This window comes from Euleptes europaea, chromosome 9 (genome assembly GCF_029931775.1).
Source record: "Euleptes europaea isolate rEulEur1 chromosome 9, rEulEur1.hap1, whole genome shotgun sequence".
Taxonomy (NCBI): domain Eukaryota; kingdom Metazoa; phylum Chordata; class Lepidosauria; order Squamata; family Sphaerodactylidae; genus Euleptes; species Euleptes europaea.
Window position 1 is genome coordinate 39439998 of NC_079320.1, and position 23386 is coordinate 39463383.

At 41.4% G+C, this 23386-nt stretch overlaps 2 protein-coding genes across 3 annotated transcripts in view; one reads left to right on the forward strand and one right to left on the reverse strand.

Moving 5' to 3' along the window:
• The first annotated feature begins 3289 nt into the window (after positions 1-3289).
• NOCT (nocturnin) lies at positions 3290-10184 on the forward strand. The gene is made up of 3 exons (XM_056855363.1): positions 3290-3312; positions 8004-8273; positions 9320-10184. The coding sequence occupies exons 1-3, from the start codon at positions 3291-3293 to the stop codon at positions 10153-10155; spliced, it is 1128 nt and encodes a 375-aa protein (XP_056711341.1). The 5' UTR covers position 3290; the 3' UTR covers positions 10156-10184.
• Positions 10185-13720: 3536 nt separating this feature from the next.
• Positions 13721-23386, reverse strand: part of ELF2 (E74 like ETS transcription factor 2) — a 44915-nt gene continuing 35249 nt past the window's right edge. For both annotated transcript variants that reach the window (XM_056855534.1, XM_056855536.1), the window contains 5 exons: positions 22621-22794; positions 21672-21761; positions 15987-16179; positions 14981-15325; positions 13721-14444 (listed from right to left, as the gene is read on the reverse strand). In XM_056855534.1, coding sequence (XP_056711512.1) covers positions 13817-14444; positions 14981-15325; positions 15987-16179; positions 21672-21761; positions 22621-22794 — 1430 coding nt within the window. In that variant the 3' untranslated portion in view covers positions 13721-13816. The remainder of the gene's footprint in view (positions 14445-14980; positions 15326-15986; positions 16180-21671; positions 21762-22620; positions 22795-23386) is intronic.

Sequence of the window (23386 nt, forward strand, 5' to 3'; positions counted from 1 at the left end):
CTATTATTCTTCACTTTGCAGCAGTTCAAAATGTGAGGCTATGTATTCTCTGGCATCTTCTTGACAATTTCAAAAGCATGTTTGGAATAGACGTACTCAAAATTATTTTGTGTGTTTTAGTTAGTTGCTGCTTTCATAAGATGTCTGGGTGTTGCTAAACTTAAATTGGGGTGTGGGAGATGTTCTCCCCCCCCACCCCAAGAAATGAGTCATGCTTGAGAATCTCTCCTTTTGGAGCAGAGGCTCCTTGTCATTTTCTCACCCACATTGCAGCACAAATAGCAAAAGAACAAATTGTCTGGGCGTTGTTGTTTTACCAATGCTGTAACAAAAGAAAGAGGAAATAGCTTTCTTAAACAGAAGTACGTTCTTGAATCGTTTCACCCACATATAGAAAAGGCTTAATAACTGGTGCTAGGTCCAGGGTGGAATTGTGACTTGGTTAAGGGAGCAGATAGTGGCCACATGCGTGTAAGATCCCAAGCATCTCATTAATCCCTCCCTCAAAAAAAGGCTGGGGACAAGGTAACAGCTACAGATGTCCCTGTTCCCTTGAAGTGCTGATGGGTTTGAAGCCACTTGGACCCCTATGAAATGGAGAATTGTTTTCCAGCTATTCAAAGGACACCACTTCTTAAGGTCCACCATCTAAGCATTCCATTTCAGTGGTGTAGCGGTTAAGAATGGTGGACTCTAATCTGGAGAACCGGGTTTGATTCCCCGCTCCTCCATATAAAGCCTGCTAGGTGACCTTGGGCGAGTCGCAGTTCTCTCAGAATCCTCTCAGCCCACGTGGAGGCAGGCAATGGCAAATCACCTCCGAACGTCTCTTGCCTTGAAAACCCTTCTTATGGGGTCACCATCAGTCAGGTGTGACTTGACGGCACTTTCCACCACCATAGCACTCTGAGAACGGTTACTTGGAAATCTTGTTAGGCTCATTTAAGTTGCATTACATCTTTGTATACCTGTATACATCTTTTTTTTTTTAAAGTTCTACCCATGAAATGTTAATGTACTTTAGTGACCCTGATAGTGGTATGGCAACCTTCACAGAAATGCTTGGTTGATTATGTAAATCTCAACTGCCTGTGCTGAGCAAGCTACGCACCTTGCATAAGAGTTATTGAGCAACTTACAGTAAGCTTCGTAGGCAGGATTAAACCACTCTTCTCTTCTGGTGGAAGGTTCAATATTCCTTTTGCTTCAAGGTTGAGTGGAACTATCTCGATGGACCCTGGAAGAGTTCCAGACAATTTATTACCTAGGCTCTGCCTGTAGACTTCTGAGCTTTCCATAGAAGCATCTGACTGGCTGCTGCTGCAGCGCTCATCAATCATCAAGGCTACGTATATGATGTTGGGATAGCTCTGCTTCACTTGCTGCGATGTGTGTGGTTGCTTGTGTTGCAGCGTTGCAGTTTATGTGCTGGAACTATATACAAAGGTTTTCTGTGCAGGGCAAAAAGCCGTTCGGATCAAGTTGCAAACTGTGCAGTTGCAGCAGTGCAAAAAAAAAAACAGAACACCTAGGGCTTTGGATCAGTGCAACAGTGATGGTGGATACCAGTGTGACTGCCTAACTGCATCTGCACAAATACAGTCGACGTAAGAATTATTGACTAGACTTAAACACGGTAAAAGTGACATTGAGCTCACTGCTGTGCCATAAGCAGCACTCTGACACCCTGGCGCTGTTCAAGCCCACGAAGCGCCCACAAAGGAGATGGGCGGCAGGTTTTCTGATTGATTTGTGTCACTTAGTTGCAAGGATGCTTGCTGGCGTACATCAGTATAAATGTTTGTGTGGCAGTAGGCTATTGAAGAGACCCATAGGATCAAGCTTTCATTCTTTTCCTCCTTTGTAGTTTACATGTCCTTATCCCATGTTTGACCAGCATGCTTGAATACTGGCTTTTAGGTTACTCTGGTCTTCAGCTGTTGGATCAGGACTAACATGTAGGTCCCATTTTGGGTCAAAGTGGCCCATGCCAGGGTCACTGCTATCGTTTTATTTATTTTTAGTGTAGCGCACATTTCTTTTTCTTGGGTGGAGAGAGGGAGAGAAATCCACATGTTAAAAGTAGGTCCTGCATTCCAAGTCAAAGCTAAAGCTGATCTCTCCCCACCCCCATGATGAACTGTATTCCCTTCAGTAGCCATCCTTTGATAGCCAGAGCACACATGTCAGTGCTGGGTGTGGCTACTTTCTGCTGTCCACCTGCCTATCCCTAAATAGCAATCACATCCAAGGTACTGTAAACTTGGTGGGATTCGGTTAATAGGTCATTGATAAGCAAATCTTCATACACAAGTCATGAAGGTGAAGTGGCATGCTAGAGGTCATGCTAAAGGTCATTTGCTTAAGGTAGCTGAGAATTCTTGTTGAATGGAAGCTTAAATAAAGCAGAGCCTGGGTCTTCCCTTTCAAAAGAGAAATTCTTAGGCGTCTTGATGAATTGAGTGTGTAAGGCTCATGCAGACTCTGTGGTATGCATGGTATGGAGAGAGTGGACAGGGAGAAGCTTTTCTCCCTCATAACACTAGAACTAGCTTTTCTCCCTCATAATACTAGAACGTGAGGACATCTGCTGAAGCTGGAGGGTGAGAGATTCAACACAGATAAAGGGAAGTATTTCTTCACACAACGCATAATTAAATTGTGGAATTCCCTGCCCCGGGATCTGGTGATGGCTCCCAACTTGGAAGGCTTTAAGAGGGGAGTGGACATGTTCATGGAGGATAGGGCTACTCATGGCTACTAGTCAAAATGAATAGTAGTCGTGATGCATATCTATTCTCTAGTATTAGAGGAGCATGCCTATTAGGTTCTGTGAAACACAGGGAGGATGCTGCTGCAGTTGTCTTATTTGTGGGCTTCCTAGCTGCACCTGGTTGGCCACTGTGTGAACAGGCTGCTGGACTTGATGGCCCTTGGTCTGATCCAGCATGGCCTTTCTTATGTTCTGAGTACTAAATTAATTTTCAAAGCAAAAAGGTGCACAGGCGTGCATTTCCTTCATGTGCCAAAGCTGCCACAGCTCATCTACTGAGTGATTTGCCATGTGGGAGCCAGTCTGAGTCTAGATTTTTTTGTTGTAAGCATTGCTGGATAACAGTTAAGTGTAACAGTGGGCGGAAACATTTCCTGAACCATTAGAAACATTGTTGCAGGAGGCCATTAGGTGTCGCCACCAGACCAGTTTAGCAAATGTAAGAGAGCTCATGTGACTTTCAGAGGCTGCTAATTGTGTCTGTGCCTCACCATTAGCTGTGTTTGCCGTAACGCTGATGTGGCCTTCCAATTTTTCAGGTGTGTATGCAGCATTAACGTTGTTAAATGCTTTTTCTCTTGAAATATTGCAAAGCTTGCTGTCTGGAACCCTTCTGAGTGTTGACAGGTTTGTACGGGTATGCTTAGAGACCGTTTCACGCAGTTTTAACTTTCATCCAGGAACTGTTAGACAAAAAAAAAAAAATTACAAAGGGGAACAACGTTATTCTACCATAGGAAACATGGTTATAAATAAGCAGTAAGATCTATTTTCTGTGTTGAATGCGAGAGTGGGTAGATTGTGCGGTTTGAAGGCCTTACCTTAAAACTATTGCATGTCTGACTGTACTGTTCCTCCCCCCCCCCCAGCCCCCGTCTGGGGGGAAAAAATCAGGGTTGTTCATGTACTTGATACTTGCTTTAGTAGAGGAGCCATAGAAAAATGCCTTCGTACAAAAGTCCAGTTTCCCCTTGAGGACAAGTTGGCAAACCTTGCCAGCAAACAGCTGCTTGGCCAAGACAAGGCGGCTGAACATATTAAATCAAGCTGCCAGTTCTTTCCAACGATGGGAGCTGGGGTGGGCTCCGCTGCCGCGATGACTTGATATGGTCAAGTGTGCTCTGCCGTGAGATTTGGCTTGTCGGTCACGGCAGCGGTGGAATCGCTGGTGACTGTGTTGTGATCTGAATTCGCAGAGGGAAATGAAAGCGTTTCCAGAATGGGAAATGGTATCAGTTTTCAGACAATCAAAATGCGGTTCCACAGCCTTTGGGCCTGGTGTCTCTTTATATGTCAGATGTGGCTCTAAATTCTTACTCCCTTCTCCTCAGGCAGGTGTTTGAAAATTAGTTCTGCCGACAGGGCCTAGAGGCTGAGGCCTTCCCCTGATAAAGGGAAGGGCTCCACATTCGGAGGCAGTAAACCCCTTCTACCACTGGTGTTGAGGGGTTTACTGCCTCTGAATGTGGAGGTTCCCTTTAGTTCCCTTTAGTCTCAATGAATCTGTCTAAAGCTCTCTGTGCCTGTGGCCATCACCACAATTAAAAAAAAAATAGTTCCACCATCCTCTCACAAACATTATTGTTACTGTCGAAGGCTTTCACGGTCAGAGTTCATTGGTTCTTGTAGGTTATCTAGGCTGTGTGACCGGGGTCTTGGTATTTTCTTTCCTGACGCCATTCTTTCTTTTTTCTTTCCTGACGCTATTCTTTCCTTCCTGACGTTTCGCCAGCAGCTGTGGCAGGCATCTTCAGAGGAGTAACACTGAAGTGTGTAGGAAGAGCAATATATAATCAGAAAGGCTATTAGCACATTACCTTTGATACTTTTTGCAGGACAATGATTCAGCTCAAACCCAACCCCTTTCTGACTCTATATTACTCTTCCTACACACTTGACACTGAGAGACACTGTCCTTCAGTGTTACTTCTCTGAAGATGCCTGCCACAGCTGCTGGCGAAACGTCAGGAAAGAAAATATTAAGACCACGGTCACACAGCCCAGATAACCTACAAGAACCAATTATTGTTACTGCTTTTCTGTTACTGCTTTATCTTGTAGAATTTTCTTTTTATCATCCAGAGGCCCCCCTTTTTTTCCTTCCGCAGTGGGCGGAAGTGAGTGGGAACAGCTGTGCTATTTTCTTCTTTGCAAACTGGTGATGCACTAATGAACAGAACATTCATGACTGCTTTGGCCCCTGTCTGTGGGTGGAAGGTAAACCCTTGCGTCATCAAACTTGGCACGCGTGAAAGATTACATAAACCGCCAGTCAGTTGAGTAAGAAGCTGCCGGTTTTTGTGTACTCTTCACACGTTTAAAAGCTGCCACTGTTGGCATCAATAGCTGGGTCGTGCAGCCTGATGGGAAATGTCTGGTGTGTGACAAGCCACTCTGGGACGCAAGTCAAGTCAACGGAGAGGCTTAACAATCAACTGAAAGAAAGTTCAATTTCTCAAGCGCCCCACTGTAGAATTGAGTGGATTCTGATGAGGGATGATTTTGGCCTGCAAATTGTTTCCATGATAGTAGTAATAACTTGTGTGATGTTCCATGACTGAAAACAATAAAGTTGGGGGCTAGATTTTCAGGCTTTAAGAGAAGAAGAGTTTTTTTTTTTTTAATATGCCGACTTTCTCTACCACTTAAGGGAGACTCAAACTGGCTTACAATCACCTTCCCTTCCCCTCCCCACAACAGACCCCCTGGGAGGTAGGCGGAGCTGAGAGAGCTCTAACAGAGTTGTAACTTGCCCAAGGTCACCCAGCTGGCTTCATGTGTAGGAGTGGGGAAACAAATCCAGTTCACCAGATTAGCCTCCGCTGCTCATGTGGAGGAGTGGGGAATCGAACCCAGTTCTCCAGATCAGACTCCACCAATCCAAACCACCACTCTTAACCACTACACCATGCTGGCTCTCATTGTGTGCCCAGCTCATAGCCTTCATGCCAAAGAATTGAGACATTGTAGTTCTTTGCTGCAATGTGTACTGTCCAATTGATTCAATAGATTTGCCCTTGCAAGAGTCAGCATATTTTCCTTTCCCCCATCGTGGATCCCTTTTCAGTGTGACACGACCTCCATGTGCCCCTCATTATGTGCAAAGGAGTGTTTTGAAACATGGTGGCACCAAAGGGAATTTAAGCAACTTTGTTTTTGAGTATAGTGTTAAGAGGTCTTTTTTTGTTCTCTTTCTCTTATTTACAGTTGGTTGACTAAAGAGGCAACTTTCAATAAGAAGCATAAGCTAATTCTGAGCTGATTGGTCTTGAAGTTTTCTGATGGTCAAGTGGAACTTTATGCTTGCTTTTGGGTACCACTAGCAGGTAGAAAGAACCTTGGTGTTGTTCTTGCATGCAAATTACCAGTGAGAAGCTCCTCTGTAGCCTTCCTGTTCATATTTTCCCAGATAAACCAGTATCCAGCCTCATGTTTTGAGGTTGTGCTGTGTTAGGGACTTTGTGACATAGTTGGGACAGTGTCTGAAGGAGGAATAAGATATTGGCATACTCGTCTGTGGAAACCAGGTCCATGTAACTTGTGGCACAAACCAATTTCACAGCCCCGTCGTTAATAATATTTTCCTTACTACTGTTGACAGCATCAGCACCACTGTCAGCAGCGGCTATCCACTTAGAGATGACATTTCACATTGACGGTGAAAATATTGCCTAAAACAATACAGCTGCAGTTTATCTTTCCAAGCGAAGTGCTTCATATTTAGCACTCATGACAGCAGATGGCGGCACAAGATACTAACAGGACTAATTCTGCACTATTAATAGGAGCAAAAGAGAGCCAAGGACTTTTCAGATTCTGTGGTAAACTGATTAAATGAGTTCAAGAGGAAGGGAGTGGTAATAACTGGAGTTCCAAAGAGCAGGAAACAGATAATTGTAGCACCATGAATAGTAGCGCTTCCTTTTTTGTTATTTTATTCAGTACGTTTTAGGCCTTATGCTCATGTGACCCGAGGTGTATGCGTTGCTATAAACATCATTCTTCCTGAAAAGCTCAGAACCGTGCAGCACAGCCAGCGTAGCATAGCTTATGATCTCAGCCTAAAGGGAGGTCAGGACGACTTGTACTTGTGCTTTTCCAGTGATGGTTCCAGTCCTCTGGAATTGGCTGCCTAGAGTAGTGTGGTGATAACTTCAGCAGTCTTCAGGAGGTGAAAGTAAGACTTGGAACAATTCAAACAACATTTGGAAATTGAGCGGCTTTTACTGAAGTATGGGCTATGTGTATAATTGGAAACGGCTTTGGTTGCTTTTCAGAAAAGCAGTATACAGATATATTCAATTAAAAAATAATGTCTATTATGTTGGTCTAGGACTGGGGAAGTCCTGAGTACAAACTGAGCCACTCTCAGTTGTCTTGTAGGGGAGGCACACAACAGGTTCTGCCTGCACTATTCTGGGCATCCCATTCATTGCCCAGCAGGACAGAAGTTGTGGCACTGCCAGTTCCGATGCCACTGGTGTGACTGCAGTTTTGAATACTGGAAGAAACCAAATGTTACCCATCCCTTCCTCTCTCTGATGCCGTCAGCAGCCAGCCACTCTGTAGCTGAACAGAAGAGGGGGAGAACAGTAGGCCCCTTCAGTTGACCCACTTCAGATATGTTTCTGTTGAGGGCCTTTGTGTCTCTTAATGAGAGAGGCAGGTACAAAGACATTCCCATGGACTTCATCATTGTGTGGTCTGGTTCTCACATAATGGACACTTTTTTTATAGTGATCTAAAGAGCACACATTTGGAAAGTTTTACATCTGAGCATACTGTCTGTCTTGTGAGAAGAATCCCAGGGTTCTGGAACTTGGAAAGAACCATTGTCTTAGTATTCAGAATAGACAGTCTCTGACCTCCATGAAGATCATGGTAAATCTGCCCTATACAGTATACTTTTGTCCTTGGCTCTTTCAGAGGAAAGTAGTAATTTTTATTAATTTTTATTTAATTTATTATTTTATTAGTGAATATTAATTCACTACATAATGTCTACTCCCATCTCCGAGACTGAACCTTTTGAAGTTTGCCTAAATGTTTGTGCAAGCATCTTGCATGAAGGCCTTGTAAAACTAATTGGAATGGCAAAAATTAATTGGAACATGAATGTATTTATTTCTGACATTTGGGGGGGAATGAAGCCTATCCAGCATTAGCAGATCTGGAGTGGGAACTACTTATCCTTTTTTTCGCTTAACTGGCCATTCTTTCTTCCCTTCAGCGTATCCCATGGGCAACAGTACAAGCAGGCTGTACAGCGCTCTCGCAAAGACTTTGAGCAGCGGTTCGGTCTCCAAACATCAGGAATACTTAGAACACCCAGACTCCGAACTCCTGGATCCTATAGATCCTAAGGATCTCCTTGAAGAATGTCAAGTGGTGCTTCAGAAACGTCCTGCCCGGCTCCAGAGAGACTTTGTGAACCTGCGGACCAATGTTGCCAAAAGCCACCAACCCATTAGAATAATGCAGTGGAATATACTTGCACAAGGTAAAAACCTTAACCACACTATTCCTGGCCATCCAGGAACACTTTAATCAACAAGTAATTACTCTGTGGGATTAATTGCCAGTGAATCTAGTGATGGCTGCATACATAGGTAGCTTTAAAAGGGGTGAGATAGAGCCATATGGAGTAGTTTTAGCAACTCAGGGTCTATCAATGGCTGCTAGCCATGGTGACTGAAGGGGAGCCTCCATATACTGAAGCAGCAAACCTCTGAATACCAGTACTGGGAGGCAATATCAGGGGAAGGCCATATCCTGTATGCCCTGGTTGTTGGCTCTCCAGGGCAACTGGTTGTGCAATGTGTGAGGCAGTATGTTGGACTACATGGATCACAGAGCTGGTCAAGCAGGGCCCCTATGTTCTCTACAAGCCTCTCATTGTTACAATGATCAACAGTTGCAGTTGATGTATCAGTTGCAGGAGAGGTTGAGTGGAGTAAGACTGAAAATTATAGTGCAGGTTTAGCCATTGGTGGACTTGAGCCTTGGAGGATAATGAGGTTGGAAAATCCTGAGGTAGTAGAATGAGTTATGAGAGGTAAAACCAGTTCTGCATGTCCCTTTGCGTTAAAAACTTCATGCAAATAGAAGGCTCTTCGCTGCTGTGCTGACTTCTTGTTTGCATGGATGTTTTAACAGAGGACCAGCTCAAAATGTGATTCTTCAGCTCTAGACTGACGCTTTGACAGTCCATTTTGCCATCTCATTTTCTGCCTCCTCATTCTCTTGTGAATATGAACTAGGCTTTACAGTTCTTTCACCAGCAGCATCTCATCTGAGGCCTCCATTTGCAAAATTGATAAACAGAATACCCCTATAATGGCAGGACAAAAATTCCTGAATTGACACAGGCTGATTCTCGGTATGTAGAGTACAAATTAATCCACCAGCTGCCATTTGAATTGCTGTAGCAATCTTCCCATGAGATGAGCTCCCGGTCTAGAGGTATGGGTGGAATTAGAATGTATGAAAGTGAAAGTTAACTTCTGAAGAAAACTTAACTACTGTGAATGTGTTCTTTTATTCCAGCCCTCGGGGAAGGCAAAGACAACTTTGTTCAGTGCCCTATGGAAGCCCTCAGATGGGAAGAAAGGAAATGTCTCATTCTCGAAGAGATCCTTGCATACCAGCCAGACATCCTGTGTCTACAAGAAGTGGATCACTATTTTGACACCTTTCAACCACTCCTTAGTCGAATGGGATACCAATGTACTTTCTTCCCTAAGCCATGGTCTCCATGTTTAGATGTGGAATGTAACAATGGGCCAGATGGCTGTGCCTTGTTCTTTCTTAGAGACAGGTTTACTCTAATCAATAGCACCAACATTAGGCTGACCGCCATGAAGCTAAAAACTAACCAAGTAGCCATCGCTCAGATTCTAAAATGTAATGAAACCGGCAAACTATTTTGCATTGCTGTCACTCACTTGAAAGCACGTAATGGCTGGGAAAGATTTAGATCCGCACAAGGAGCTGATCTTCTGCAGAAACTGAAAAGTATCACCCAAGAGGCTGAGATTCCTGTCATTGTTTGTGGAGATTTCAACGCTGAGCCCACTGAAGAGGTTTACCAAGAATTCTCAAACTCCAGTCTGAACTTGAATAGTGCTTACAAGCTGCTGAGTGCTGATGGGCTGTCAGAACCCCCATACACAACGTGGAAGATCCGCCCCTCTGGAGAATGCAGGCACACACTGGATTATATCTGGTATTCACAACATGCCTTACAAGTGAATGCTGCTCTCAGTCTTCTAACTGAGGAACAAATTGGACCCAACAGGCTACCATCTTTCAATTACCCTTCAGACCATTTGTCTCTAGTGTGTGACTTCAGCTTTAGTGAAGATCCTGACAGGCTTTTATAGTTTAGGTTAAATTTGAGGGATTTTTAAAAACGTACTGGGTTTATGCAGTAGCTTGTGAAACTATGCTTCTGAAGACTTTGGGGAATTATTTATGAACAGACAACTAATTTACTTTGAACCACATTCTAAAGATGCTGTCATTAAGACTTTGCCATGACAGTAAGAAACAAAATCTCTGCCGATTGCTCACTTCAAGAGATGTCTTGTGTGTTCTCGTCACAGAGACTAAAGAGAAGCTCTGCCACTGTCTCCTGTGTTTGAGAACTGATTCCCTAACAAATACATAGAGCTTGGGGGTCTATGAGTTCTTAGAGCATTTGCCCGAGATGTGAGTTAGGCATTAAGTTCACAAAATGGGCCCAAAAGGTGACCTACACAAAAGGTGTCACATTACAGTGTAAGTTATATCAATTGACCAAATGTTGGTGACCCAGTTTAGGACCCATTTAATTCTATACATGCAAAAACACTGTAACACAGATTTTACGTAATTAAAATATGCTTGAATTTGCACTCAACTGGTCTCCTTTACTGGGTAAAGGTGCTGCAAATGTACTAGTTTTAATTTCCATTGTGGATAATAAATAACCTGCAACCCTAAAGCCCTGTTTAGAATCTCATTGAACACAGAACTTTGTATCTAAATACAAATGCTTAGAATTGTGCTGTCACCCATAAAAACAGTTAGGTCATAATGGCTGCGAACTATTGAGACCAACTAGCCTTGGAGTTAACATACTTCTGTGTATTGATTAAGCCTCTCCTGTTTCTCTAAAAAGCTGCTTCTCAAATGGATTACATACATAAGGCACTGTGACTCCCCATGGAAAACGTTTCAAATTAGGCGAACTTCCACATTCCTTCCCTCTGCTGCTCTCTTGTTCATAAAGCTGTTCATTCTCCTTATTCGCCTGGGCCATCTGTTATTTTAAGCTTGCTTCCCTTGTCCCTTGCTAAATCTGTCTGGGAGTGGCATAGTTGTCATGAGCAAACAGCCAAGACTTTAGAAGTACAGCTCAGGGAGTGGTAGCCAATACACTTGCCCTATAGGCACGCATGACCCAAGGTGTTTGGCCATGGTTGCTTAAAAATCCCTAGGCAAGTATCCATGGTTTCAATGTTTCCTCATGATCCTAGTCCATGAATGTACCGATTTTCAAAACCCTTACCTACTGAAATGGTTTAAGTTTGATATTAACTGAGCATAATGGATTTTATGAATAGTATTAGGAAGACTTTTAGTGGATAATGGGGAGTGAGGTCTGGTTCCCGTACAAATGAGTCTGAAACAAAAGGAATACAAGGGTTTGGGTTCATACTTGCTGCCTTTGGGAGAAACAGTTTGCTATAGATGTGGTAGATGAAAGTGGCACAGCAGGCTAATCCTGACTTTTCCCAAAGCCTGCTATTCATGACCTGTCACTGCTGGCCTGCCTAATGAGTCAAGAGTGGATTTCAGAGCAACTTAAAATGGCACATTTTAATGGAAGCTGAAGTGTGGACAGTTCCTTTACCAGTGGGGCTGAGTGCTCATGGGCTACGCCCCAATGGTAGCATTTTGGACAACAAAGTTCTTTTTTCTTACTATCACAAACAGCGCTTCCCTGGGGAAAAAATCACTATGGGAGTAAAAAGGGGCAGGATTGCAGTGTACACAGCAGCAATACTACACATTACCCTGCTTCAACAAATTGGCCCATGTGAAAAGCACCTCCTCCTCTAGTAGAATGGAAAGTGTCACAACTACCTGCTAATTCTTACCATTTTCAATTATTCTATGTGGACATGTTAATAAAAAGCCTTAGACCGTTTGTTCCATATAGTAAAATATGACAGTTTAGAAGATAATTACTACATTGTGCAACAAAACCACTATTGTAGATATCTGTTTCAACAATAAGAAATATACTCCCATAGATAACCCTAACATGGGGCCAACTGCTTGGTAGTCTGACTTGCTGTATCTGCTGAAAAACACTTTAGCAGTGAGGCTGCTCTTCGAGACTGGAAAATATGAGAACAGTACAGACTGCTGTTTTCATACACATCTATTCCGAGCATGTATAAGCTGTCCAGGCTTCAAGGTAGTGGCATATCTACCATCACTGGATTGTAAGGACAAGGGTTTCTCCACTACCTTTCCTAGGGAAAGCAGATGATAGAACATGCAGCTGTTAACCACGCCAATCTAATACCTATTACAACATTCTCTTCAAGAACAGTGCAGCTGTTTCATAATTCTTGAACCATGATTTGGATATTTCCACTGCAATGATGAATAGTAACTGGTAGTCCGTTTAGCAGATTTTCTTCCCTCATTGTTTCTCAACCTTTTCATTATTTTAATGAACCCAAGCCCCCAACCATAGCATTTCTGCTATCATTTTAGAAGCAGGGCTGAGAAATATGGGGGGGGTTTGCCTTTCCTGAAGCATAATCCGTGAAAACAGCCTTTATTGCAAGATGCAGTTTTTAAAAAGTGTTCCCCATCTAAATCTTTGTTAGCATGAAAACTATATATATGATATCTGGCTGAACATCAGCAGACATAGAGGATTTTTTTTAAAAAAGGAGACTAAATTTAAATTTCATGTTTGTATTTCAGTAAAAGCTACTTGAATACACTTTGAAACAAGAGTACAACAAAATAGAATATACTTTAAATGTTGAATATACAAACTATTATAGTTCATTCTGAACACTGGTACTTCCCTCTAACTTCAACTAAAAAAAAATTTACAGGCTTTTAACTACCTGACACGAGTTCATGCCAAGTGTGACCTTTCAAGTGACAGAGTAGAAGCTGAAATTGAAATGTATGCACAGATGTCGAGGCTAAGTGGTTGACTCCAGGCACGGCACAGCAAAAGGCTGGCAACGCCCAGCGCCACTTCGTCCACAAGTAAGAAACTGACAGACTTAGCTACCATACAAAATATGTTACATGTAATTCTATAACAATACTGTGCTAGGTATAAGATTTGTTTTAAAAAAATTGTTTTTAATAAAAATGCTTTACACAAACAAGCCATTAGCTTATTTCAAGAAAGGTAACTGAAAATCAGTCTAAGGCTTTCATTTTAAATCTGCTGAAGCTGTATGATACAAAAATCCCTCTAGATCTCAATCTCTTAGAAGCTCTTTAATCCTCCTTTAATTCACATTCTAGAATACCTAGTAACAAAGTTTAACATAGCACCAGATGAACACTGTGAGTACACAGTAGTAACTGCTGGTATGCATATTAAATGCATCTGATTTGTCTTTTTGTAACAACTTTTTTTAAAAAAACCTCCAATACTTAGCAACTGAGAATCCCACATAGAATCGGCTTAGTGTTCCGTGCATTAGTGTAACGTGACAATGCAGTGAGCTTCTGCAGCCCCCCACCAGTTGGCATTTTCCTTTTTCATCAGCTTAGTATTTTCTCCGTTTGCAAGAGGCAGTTGTGTCAGTGTGTGTGGCTGTGGTTCAATTCCCACTGAAACATGGGACATTAATTCATTTCCAGTAAAAGTTTCAAATATATTCATAACTATTAACATTTTAAAAGTCTCTGGTTTCAGCCTTGATTGTGTCCATTTCCCTGCCTCCCTCAATATGTCAGTTTGCTCAACTCCACAATGGACCATGCTAGCTAATGTTCATAGTTGCCCTTTCTTCATTTCTCGCACGTTACTATTCCCTCCGTTTTCACGGTTACAGGGAGGGCAATGGCTGAGGGCGTACTGACGACAACTACATGAGTGACTGTCTTGGTTCCATCTGCTGGCTTTTCTTCTTGTATAAGCTGCAGGGTTTTAACTTCCTGTTCCTGCTTTAAAGCCACGGCTTCAGATTTGACTTCTGGCCCTTTGATGATGGCGCTAATAACTCTGGGAGGAGTATGGCCGCTGGCCTGCTGGGGAGGCATGGAGAGTCTCATCACTGGTGTCCCATGGGCTAGAGATACTGGAGTGAGTGCTCTGACAGCCAATGGCGTTCCAACTATGTTGATACTTCCTGTCCCAGGCAGACCTGTTTTCGTTTGCAGCTGGCACTGTGCCAGTTGTGTGGCAGGGATGGTAATGATTTTTGCAGGCTGCATTGTGATTTTCTCTCCATTTTCAGCAGATGCCGGCATCACAGTAGGGATTGTCTGGATGACCACCTTTGGGGTTGTTGCTGCTGTTGGGCTTGTGTTTGTAATTAACGGTGACCCTGCGTTTACTGACTGCACTGCAACAGTTGAAATTTTCTGCCCCAAGGACGTCATTACAACAGGCACTTGCATTGCCACGCGGACAGTTCTGTCAAATACGTAAAGACAAAACAGCGCAGGTTAAAACCCAAACAAGCAGCAGGAACAAAGGACTTAAACTGAGATACCACAATCAACTGTACCCAAAAAGGAAATATTCTCCCTCACACACACAAGTCAGAGTTTGAAACTACAGATACCCAACTACCCAACCCCGTACTGGCATGCTTTCATTTGCTTCTTAAAATAGTGTTGTCTTGCTGCAGCTTTAAGAATTGCATTAAAAAAATGTAGTTTAAAAATATAAGATTAATCAAGTAAGAACTATCTTAAGAATTTGCTTTTTTTTAAAAAAAAAAGTCCTGACTTCACTGTTAAGCCAGCTGAAACATTCAAAAATAGATAACCAGGTTTCTCCAAAACAATCCAAATTTAACTAATTCCAGGTTTTTCTAGTATGGTTTATATGCCTGGTATTTAAACAGTCCATTGGTCTTTGCCTTCTCAATCTGAATAAGTACATTAAAAAATGCATCCAATGGTGCCCCTCTGGCCTCAGCCCAGGGCACTCCATGCAGCACTAACCTGGGAGCAGTCGTCGCTGTTACAGTAGTGGTGGTGGGAGAACAAGGTGACATTTCATGCCCAGATGAGGAGATATTCATCACTCTGGTAACTGGCTTCTCTGCTCTTGTGCAGTTCAACTGAGAAGCGTTTTTCCCCATGCGAGCGGAGGTCGCTGCTTTCAAGAGATTTTCTGCAGACAATGACACGCGCTCTAACGATTTCTCATCTGTTGGTATTGACAAATCTTCACCGCCACATTCACTTTTGTCATCTATTACCACAATGTTTTTGGGCATTTCTTTAAACTGATATACAAGCCTTTGCCCTTCAACTTTTGCCAGAATTCCTCTTTGATAGTAGTATCTGCAAGGAAAAAGTGCAAGATTACTGTACAGAACATCAGTTATAAACAACCTTCCCCTTTTGCTTTTACATTTCTAACCAAAAGATTTAATGGGGAGACCAAGGCCATTTTCTCAAAAGAAAATTAACTAACCTATGTCTATCGGATTCTAGAGTATAAAATTCGAAAGTGAGAAAGATTTACAGTAATGTAATTATTAATGAGAGGAGCCCTGTGGCCCAGAGAGGTAAGCTCTGTTCACAACCTGAGTTCAATTCCCAATGGAAGTTGGTTTCAGGTAGCCATCTCAAGGTTGACTCAGCCCTCCATCCTTCAGAGGTCGGTAAAATGAGTACCCAGCTTGCTGGGGGTAAAGTGTAGATAATTGAGGAGGGCAATGGCAAACCACCCCATAAACATAGCCTGCCTAGTAAATACCATGATATGACGTCTCCCCATGGGTCAGCAATGACCCAGTGCTTGCTCAGCAAACTACCTTTACCATTAATAATGAGAAGAGTGGCAACAGCAATGCTCCATGGGGGGCGGGTAAAGCATAAGGCTATAGTAGCAAGAAGTCTCTAATGTCTATGGTAAAGCTCCCAATCTATCATTAGTGCAGGCATTTTTTTTCTTATTTTATTAGTCCTCCCCATCCATGATTTTTACATACATATATACCTCAGGGCCCTTCCCATTGTTTCGTAGTTCATGTCAGGCTTGTTCTTGTGTTTTCCCCATAGTTTAGAAACTGCCTTTGAGTCCACAAGTTTAAAGATGCCCTTCTCCCGCTGGGTCCATTTGATATAGCGAGGACAGGTGTTTTTGTCCTGAAGCAAGTCTAGAAGGAATTCCCACAAGTAGGTTGTATTTCCTACAATAAATAAGTAGATATATATACATGTAAGTGTATCATTTTCATATTTAAAACAGAAAAGTACAAAACTTCCCTTGCTATTGCCAAGAAAACAGAATGGTTAGATTATATATCCACCTTCTCGTCACGTGGATATATACGGTAATTAAATTAATTCAAAAACAAGTACAAGTCAAAATTATAAGATACAGCTATAAAAGAAGCATTAAAATAATGTTAAGTGCTTTTAACTTTCTCAATTACTGGGGAGAAGAAACAGAAATGAAGTATCTATAGGCTGTGTCAGGATCTCAGGGTTGGTTAACATAGTAGTAGCCTTAGGCGCTTGCTTCTCAAGTAAAAAAACAATTCTTTTCAGATCCAAACAACAGACTTCTTTAATATATAACACTAACTTCATACCATTAGAAAAAATGCTGAACTGTCCTTGGTTCTTATTCTATACGTTAATGCAAACTTACAATCTTCTGAGGCTTTCCTGTCAGTATTCTCACGGGGAGGGGAATCTCCTCTTCCTTGCCCTTCAATGTAGCAGCTCCCTTCACAGACTCCCTTGTGACTGGCTGCAGTCAGGGTCCTGGGGCCTAGCTCTCTCCGTAGCTATTCTGCCCTGCCTGGTCTACAGCTTCCTCAGCTCTCAGTCTCCTTCCACCTTCTGAGGGAATTCTCTGCTGCAAGGGTCTAGATTTCAGCTCTGTCCCTGTTTTCTGAAGTCCTTCAGAACTCTTCTTCTGTGTCTCCTGGGCTGATTAAGCTAGTTCTACTTATAGTTTGAAGGGGGAATGAAAACCCTAACTAGTGATTGGCTCTTATCACAGTTTGCTAAAAGGGCCAATAAGATTGCTACATCCTCCCTGCTGCCTGATTGGTTCTTTTCTTACCAGGCTAAGGGACCAATACAACAGTTCTATTTTCCCACCTTCTCTAATAGGCTAGCTTTACAAACCCAATTTGCATGATTGTTCCGCTTTCTACTAGGCAAAAAGACCTTAAATTCATTCTAATACATACGCTTTTCTGTTTACAACTATAAATATACAAATATATACATTTGTTTTTATTTCTTCACAGGCTGCTAAGCAGAACTTTTCAGAAAATGAACTCTCTCTCTCTCCCCCAGTTTGAGTTTTATTCATGGAACCTCTGCATATTAGTGTGTTTTATAATTGGCTTTAATCTAACTTGGTATTTACCATAGTGAATATTGTTATTTCAACTCAAGTACCCACCTCCAAATAAAAACCCAGGTACAGCTACGTTTGGAAGGGAAAGTGATAGAAAAAGTTTTTAGTGAAGAAGGGTTAACAAGTGACTGAACTTGAATGCTGATATGTTCTGTATGTTTGTTAAGTGCCATCAAGTTGCTTCTGAGTTATGGTGACCCTATGAATGTCCTCCAAAACGTCCTATCGTTTAACAGCCCTGCTCAACTGAGAGTCATAGCTTACTTCATAGAGTCAATCCATCTCATGTTGGGTCTTCCTTTTTTTCTTGGTGCCTGCAACTTTCCCTAGCATTATTGTCTTTTCCAGTGACTTTTGTCTTCTTGTAATGTGACCAAAGTACAATAGCCTCAGTTTCGTAATTTTAGCTTCTAGGGAGAGTTCAGGCACTGATTTGTCTTTTCGGTAGTATCTGTAAAACTCTCCTCCAGCACCACATCAAAGTTCTTGTCAGCTTTCTTCATTGTCCAACTTTCACACCAATAGATAATAGAAAATATTATGGCATGCATTACTTTTGTCTTTTTGATGTTCAGTTGTAATCCTGCTTTGGCCCTTTCTGCTTTAACCTTCACCAGGAGTTGTTTCCAGTCTTCTCTATTAATGTGGTATCATTTGCATATCTCAAATTGTTCATGTTCTTTCTACCAATTTTCACTCCACCTTCATCTAAATCTAAACCAGCTTTCCTCATGTTTTGCATATAGATTGAAGAGATAGGAAGGTAAAATACATCCTTATCTGACACCTTTGCCAATCGGAAACCATTCTGTTTCTTCATGTTCTGTCGTAACAGTAGCCTCTTGTCTGGAGAACAGGTTGTGCATCAAAACAGTCAGGTGCTGTGGCACACTCATTCTTTTAAAACCAACCACAGCTTTTCATGAGCCACACAGGTAAAAGCTTTGCTGCAGTCCATGAAACACAATCTGATTGTCTTCTCAAATTCTCTTGTATGCTTAAAGTAGCCAATGTAAATTTGCAATATGATCACTAGTGCCTCTTCCTTTTCTGAATCCAGCTTGAACATCTGGCATTTTTCATTACATATATGATAACGGTCTTTGTTGTAAGACTTTGAGCATCACTTTACTTGCGTGAGAAATTAATGCAATGATCTGATAGTTGCTGCAATCTTTGACATCTCCATTTTGGAATTGGAATATAGATTGAGAATTTCTATTGTTTTCGTGGGCCACTGTTTTGTTTTCCATATTTGTTGGCATATTCTTCTGCAGCGTTCACTTCCTCAAATTACAGGTTCTTCTTCAAAAGTTTCTTCCTTGAAGTAATCTGTTATCTCCTTTGATCTATTCTTTACAGTTCTTCAGTGTATTGTTCCTAACTTGTCTTCATGTTGTCTAATTCAGTCGATATTTTTCCGTGTTCATCTTTAAGCATGCCTACCATGCATTAAATTTCCCTTTGATTCCTTGGATCTTGTGGAAGAGATTTTGTTCTTCCTTTTTTGTTGTTCTGTTCAATTTCTTTACACTGATTATTGTAATATTCTCTTTGTCTCTACATGCAAATCACGGGAATGCTCTATTTAGACTTCTGTTTCTGTCACCTTTTACTTTTGCTTCTCTTCTATCTTAAGAAATTTTAAGAGTTTCATCAGTCACCCATCAAGGATTTTCATTTCTTTTGGCTAAAGTCTTTGTGTATTGTTCCTTGACAACATCTCTCGTTTCAACCCACAGTTCTTCTGACATTCACTTGGACTTAGTAATGCAAATCTGTTCTTTACTTGGGCTTTAAAACTCCTCAGGAATGCTGCTTAGATTGTATTTTGGCACTATGAATCTCTGGTTTCTTCTTTAGCTATATTCTAATCTTTGATATTAACAATTCATGGTCTGTACCACAAGGCTCCTGGTCTTGTTTTGGCAAAGAAACCAGAGCTTTTCCAATCTTCTGCTTCTGATTAAGTAATCTGTTTGATTTCTGTATTGGCCATCCTGTGATGTCCACATATACAATCGTCTTTTTGGTTGCCTGAAACATGTGTTTGCAGTGAACAAATAGTTGTCTTCTACGAGTCACTCTTCTACTTCATTTCATGCTCCTAACTTTTGTGCTGAGACTGGCCTACTTTTTATGTTTGAATGGATCAAGTTATATCACTCACTGAGATAATAATTAACCAATAAGGATTAATACGAAATGCTTCTTAAAACATTAGAAAATTTGAATATAAATAACTAGATAATAAAATCATTCAGTATCTCTACCCTTCAAAAAACAAACAAACCCTTCCAAAGTATCATGTTAATCACCATGTTAACTATCTGTCAAATGAAGCAGAGGTACAACTGCTTGTCCAAAGCAACATACAATTCGTTATGTTATACATGCAGAGCTAAAACAAAAAACTCTCTGAATTAAAAAGACTTACGCTTCCTAGATCCTCCTGCAGAATGTTATAAAATATCTGACCAAGTCCTGTCTTAAACACTACTGTGATTTACTAGCATTTCAGTAGGGGGCAATCTTCGACAAGAATCAGTATCAATTTACAGTACAAATATTTTTGCTACCATGAACTGAAGTCATATTGTACAAGGACAGTGTAAAGGTCATCTCCATTTCTGCAGTGAATACACATAACTTTCTTTCCATTTTATCTGAGGTGAGATCTGACTCACAAAAAGCTCATACTAGAATAAACGAATAGAACTGTATTTAAGGTGCCACTGGACTTCAGTTTTATTTTGCTACAATAAACTAACATGGCTACCCCATTGGAATACACATACTATAACTATATGGCATGCAGTGATTTTAAGAGTACACAGCAGTACCTATAAGCTAAATGCTTGTTCTTGCTAACTGGCTCTCTCCTTAGCACATTTCCAATACCAGGAAACATTCAACACAATGACAAGTTAATGTCACCTATGACTTTGTCCAGGCCTCAAGAATCACCAAGAAACAAAATCAAATAGCATAAGCTACTATTGCTAGCTGGTGAACAACAACAAGGAGCAATTAAGTAAGGCTAAAAGAAACACGGACCCAATGCATAGTGTGACTGCAACAGAAAAATGTGAACTGAAAAGCCCATTGCTCTACCATGCCAACTGGAAGAATGTGCACTTCTAACTAACAAAACCTGAGGAAGCAGAAACCTGGAAAACACACCAACAACTCTGAGTGCTGGAAAAAGGCAAATCTAACATGTTAGTTACAGCCAGCTACCTGGCAGCTTACTTCCCAGAAAGTCTATTTCCCTACGGCTCACTGCAAACCCTAAAAGACAGCAACAGTAGGGGGGACACCATGCAGCTGGAGAGAAGCTTTAGCATCACATAGCCGCCCCCCCACCCCCATCTCACTTAGTTCACACATACAGGAGAATGAGGTGGCAGAGAAGGAAGGATGGACTGCACCACTTCAGACTGCAGGTGGAGGATCATGTAGAACCACATTTTGGGATGCTTTTCTGAATTAAAAACTCCCTGCAAATGGAAAAATAGCACAGCAAGTAAAGAAAGGGAGTGGAACCTTTCTCCCTGCTGTGTTAATTTTGTTTTTTTTATGCTGAAGAAAACTTTAAGCTGGAATCCGCCCCACTGAAGTTTTCAGTGGCAAACTTCTGCCACCTCTGGACTCTGCCACTTTATTCTCTTGCACCTACAAACCAGATCAGAGCCACTAGGCTGCTAAGAGATGACCCCGGAACTACACCCCCACAGGTATCTCCTTTCCTGTATAATTGATCAAGAAGTAGGACATAGATAGTATAAATAAATATGGAAAATACCCATTTCATTCTGCCCCCACCATTTCTTTCTCTTTTTTTTAAATTTTTTTAGTTATAAAGGACAAGTGTAAGGGAAATACAGGAAAAGGGAACATACATAAATGTTACATATCTGCATGGCCTGCACAAGTCAGGACATTTACCCAACACAGAAATATGGTTAATAGAGATATCAAAATACTATCAATTCTAGCCTTCTAACATCAGTTATTTTACTACAGCTGTGTTAAACCTTTACGTTAGTATAAATTGCAAAAATATATCCCCACCATTTCTTGAACTGTTTCCCCTCCTCATTGCCGTGGCCACCTGATCTTTCTGGCTTGGCAAACAAGCCCTCGCAATGGCAAATGCCTTGGTGTCATGACAGGCTGCCTTACCAACCCAAAACAGCAGCAAGAACTTAATATGATTTTCTCATGATCTCTCCACTGTGAATGAATTAAGGTGTGCTTGCTAGGTACTTCACAATATTGCAAGAATGATTACACAAAAGTCACCTTTGCCTTCTCTTGGCTTCTTCTTTATGCCCAAGTCTGGAGATGAACTGGAAATGGCTGATGGTGCTTGAGTTTTTGGCTTGCGGCCAGCTGCAAAGAACAGTTTGAAAGGCTGAAACCTGTACCTACTTTACAGTTTGGGTTACCTCACAAGGTAGGCTTTATCCAAGTGTACACAGGCCACCAGGTGGTGATAAATTAAGATGGTGACAAATAAGCATGTCTTGTAAGTCACAATTTATCTGATCTTTGAATTTTTAAGGAGAAAATCTGTTTCATTTATATGTAATTGACAGGTACATTAATTATAATCACTCGTTTGAGTCAACTAATTGGGTATATGCTGATCATTCATCCATTCATTCATTTACTAGTGCACATCCTTAGAAATAATCATACAAACTCAGTCATTAACATTCCTCTTTTACAGAGAGGCCACTGATGGTGTCCCTGTAACCTGCCCCATCTCTCCTGAAAAATGCATGGCAGAGGGCAAATCTGAACCAGTATTCCTGCAACTATCACATGTACTCCCCTCAAAAATAAAGCAAAGGCAGTTCACTTTGGTCTGTAGGTTCCATCAAGAACACTGTTGAAGAGGCACAAGTTTCTTGTCTAAATACGTAGTCTGAATTGTCTATTTACAACATTATCTGCAGCCTTGCTTTTCATTAAATCAAAATATTAATAACCAATGGAGCACCTATTGGCCGATGTAGGAAATATGCCATTTCTTAGTTACCTTTCTGGCCCAGAGGGCTCAAAGTGACCAAACAACAAATAGCTCTATGTATGCCTTAATCGCATTATCTGCTGTTTTATTGTTTTCATTGGTGTAGTTCACCTTAAGGAATCTGTATATAAAGGCAACAGAAAAGTTAACAAAAATCAGAAACTCTGGGGCATATATTCTACTTGCCCCTGAAGTTCCTTGTTGGGCTTAAAGTACCTTTTTTTTTCTTCATTGGCTCATGAATCTCTGGAGATGTTGGTATAGGAGAGGTATCCATTGGTTCAGCCTCCTCAGTTGATACCTCCACTACTGTCTCTGTGATCACATCCGGCCTCATTGCAGCATGAATGAACTCTGGAGTCGACACACAAGGCGGCATAAAAACTTCCACTAAAGAAAGCAAATAAATAAGGTGAGGCTTTTTTTTCCAGATTCTTCACACTAGACATAATTCAGTATACTCTACATTGTACAAAATATTTTTATAATATTGCATGGATGGCTTAAGGCAAAGGCATCCCAACATTTCTAAAAATCATAGTATTCTATGCATTCAGTCACTATCAGGTACATATATCAGTGCTGGACGATACATACGTCTATTGTGACGTAATATGGACCTAACTTTTTAAAATAATTTTTGCTTGTCAGAAGTGGAATGTGTTAAGTGTAAACTTTACAGCCCGTAGTTCTTTAAATGAGATTTAATATCCTTCCTTTGTAAATCCCGTGCCTCCTACCATGGTTCCACTAAAAGGGAGGAGGGGCAATCTTGCCCAATCCTCCGCCTCAATGCAGTCCCCCATTGCACATGTGACTTTGTGTCTGTAAGGAAACCTCTTCCCCCAACCACGCCTTTTCATGAGTCACAGAAGGCCGCTAGATGGGAGGGGAAAGGATCTGCTTCTGACAGCCAGTCCAACATCTGTAGGATATAACCCATAGACTGAGATAGGGTGTTTTTTTCTACAACATTTTTCCT

Coding starts and splice junctions, on each gene's coding strand:
- NOCT (XM_056855363.1), top strand. CDS start 3,291: ATGTGGCCTTCCAATTTTTCAG. Junction 3,313..8,003: donor GTGGCCTTCCAATTTTTCAG/GTGTGTATGCAG, acceptor TCTTCCCTTCAG/CGTATCCCATGGGCAACAGT. Junction 8,274..9,319: donor GTGGAATATACTTGCACAAG/GTAAAAACCTTA, acceptor CTTTTATTCCAG/CCCTCGGGGAAGGCAAAGAC.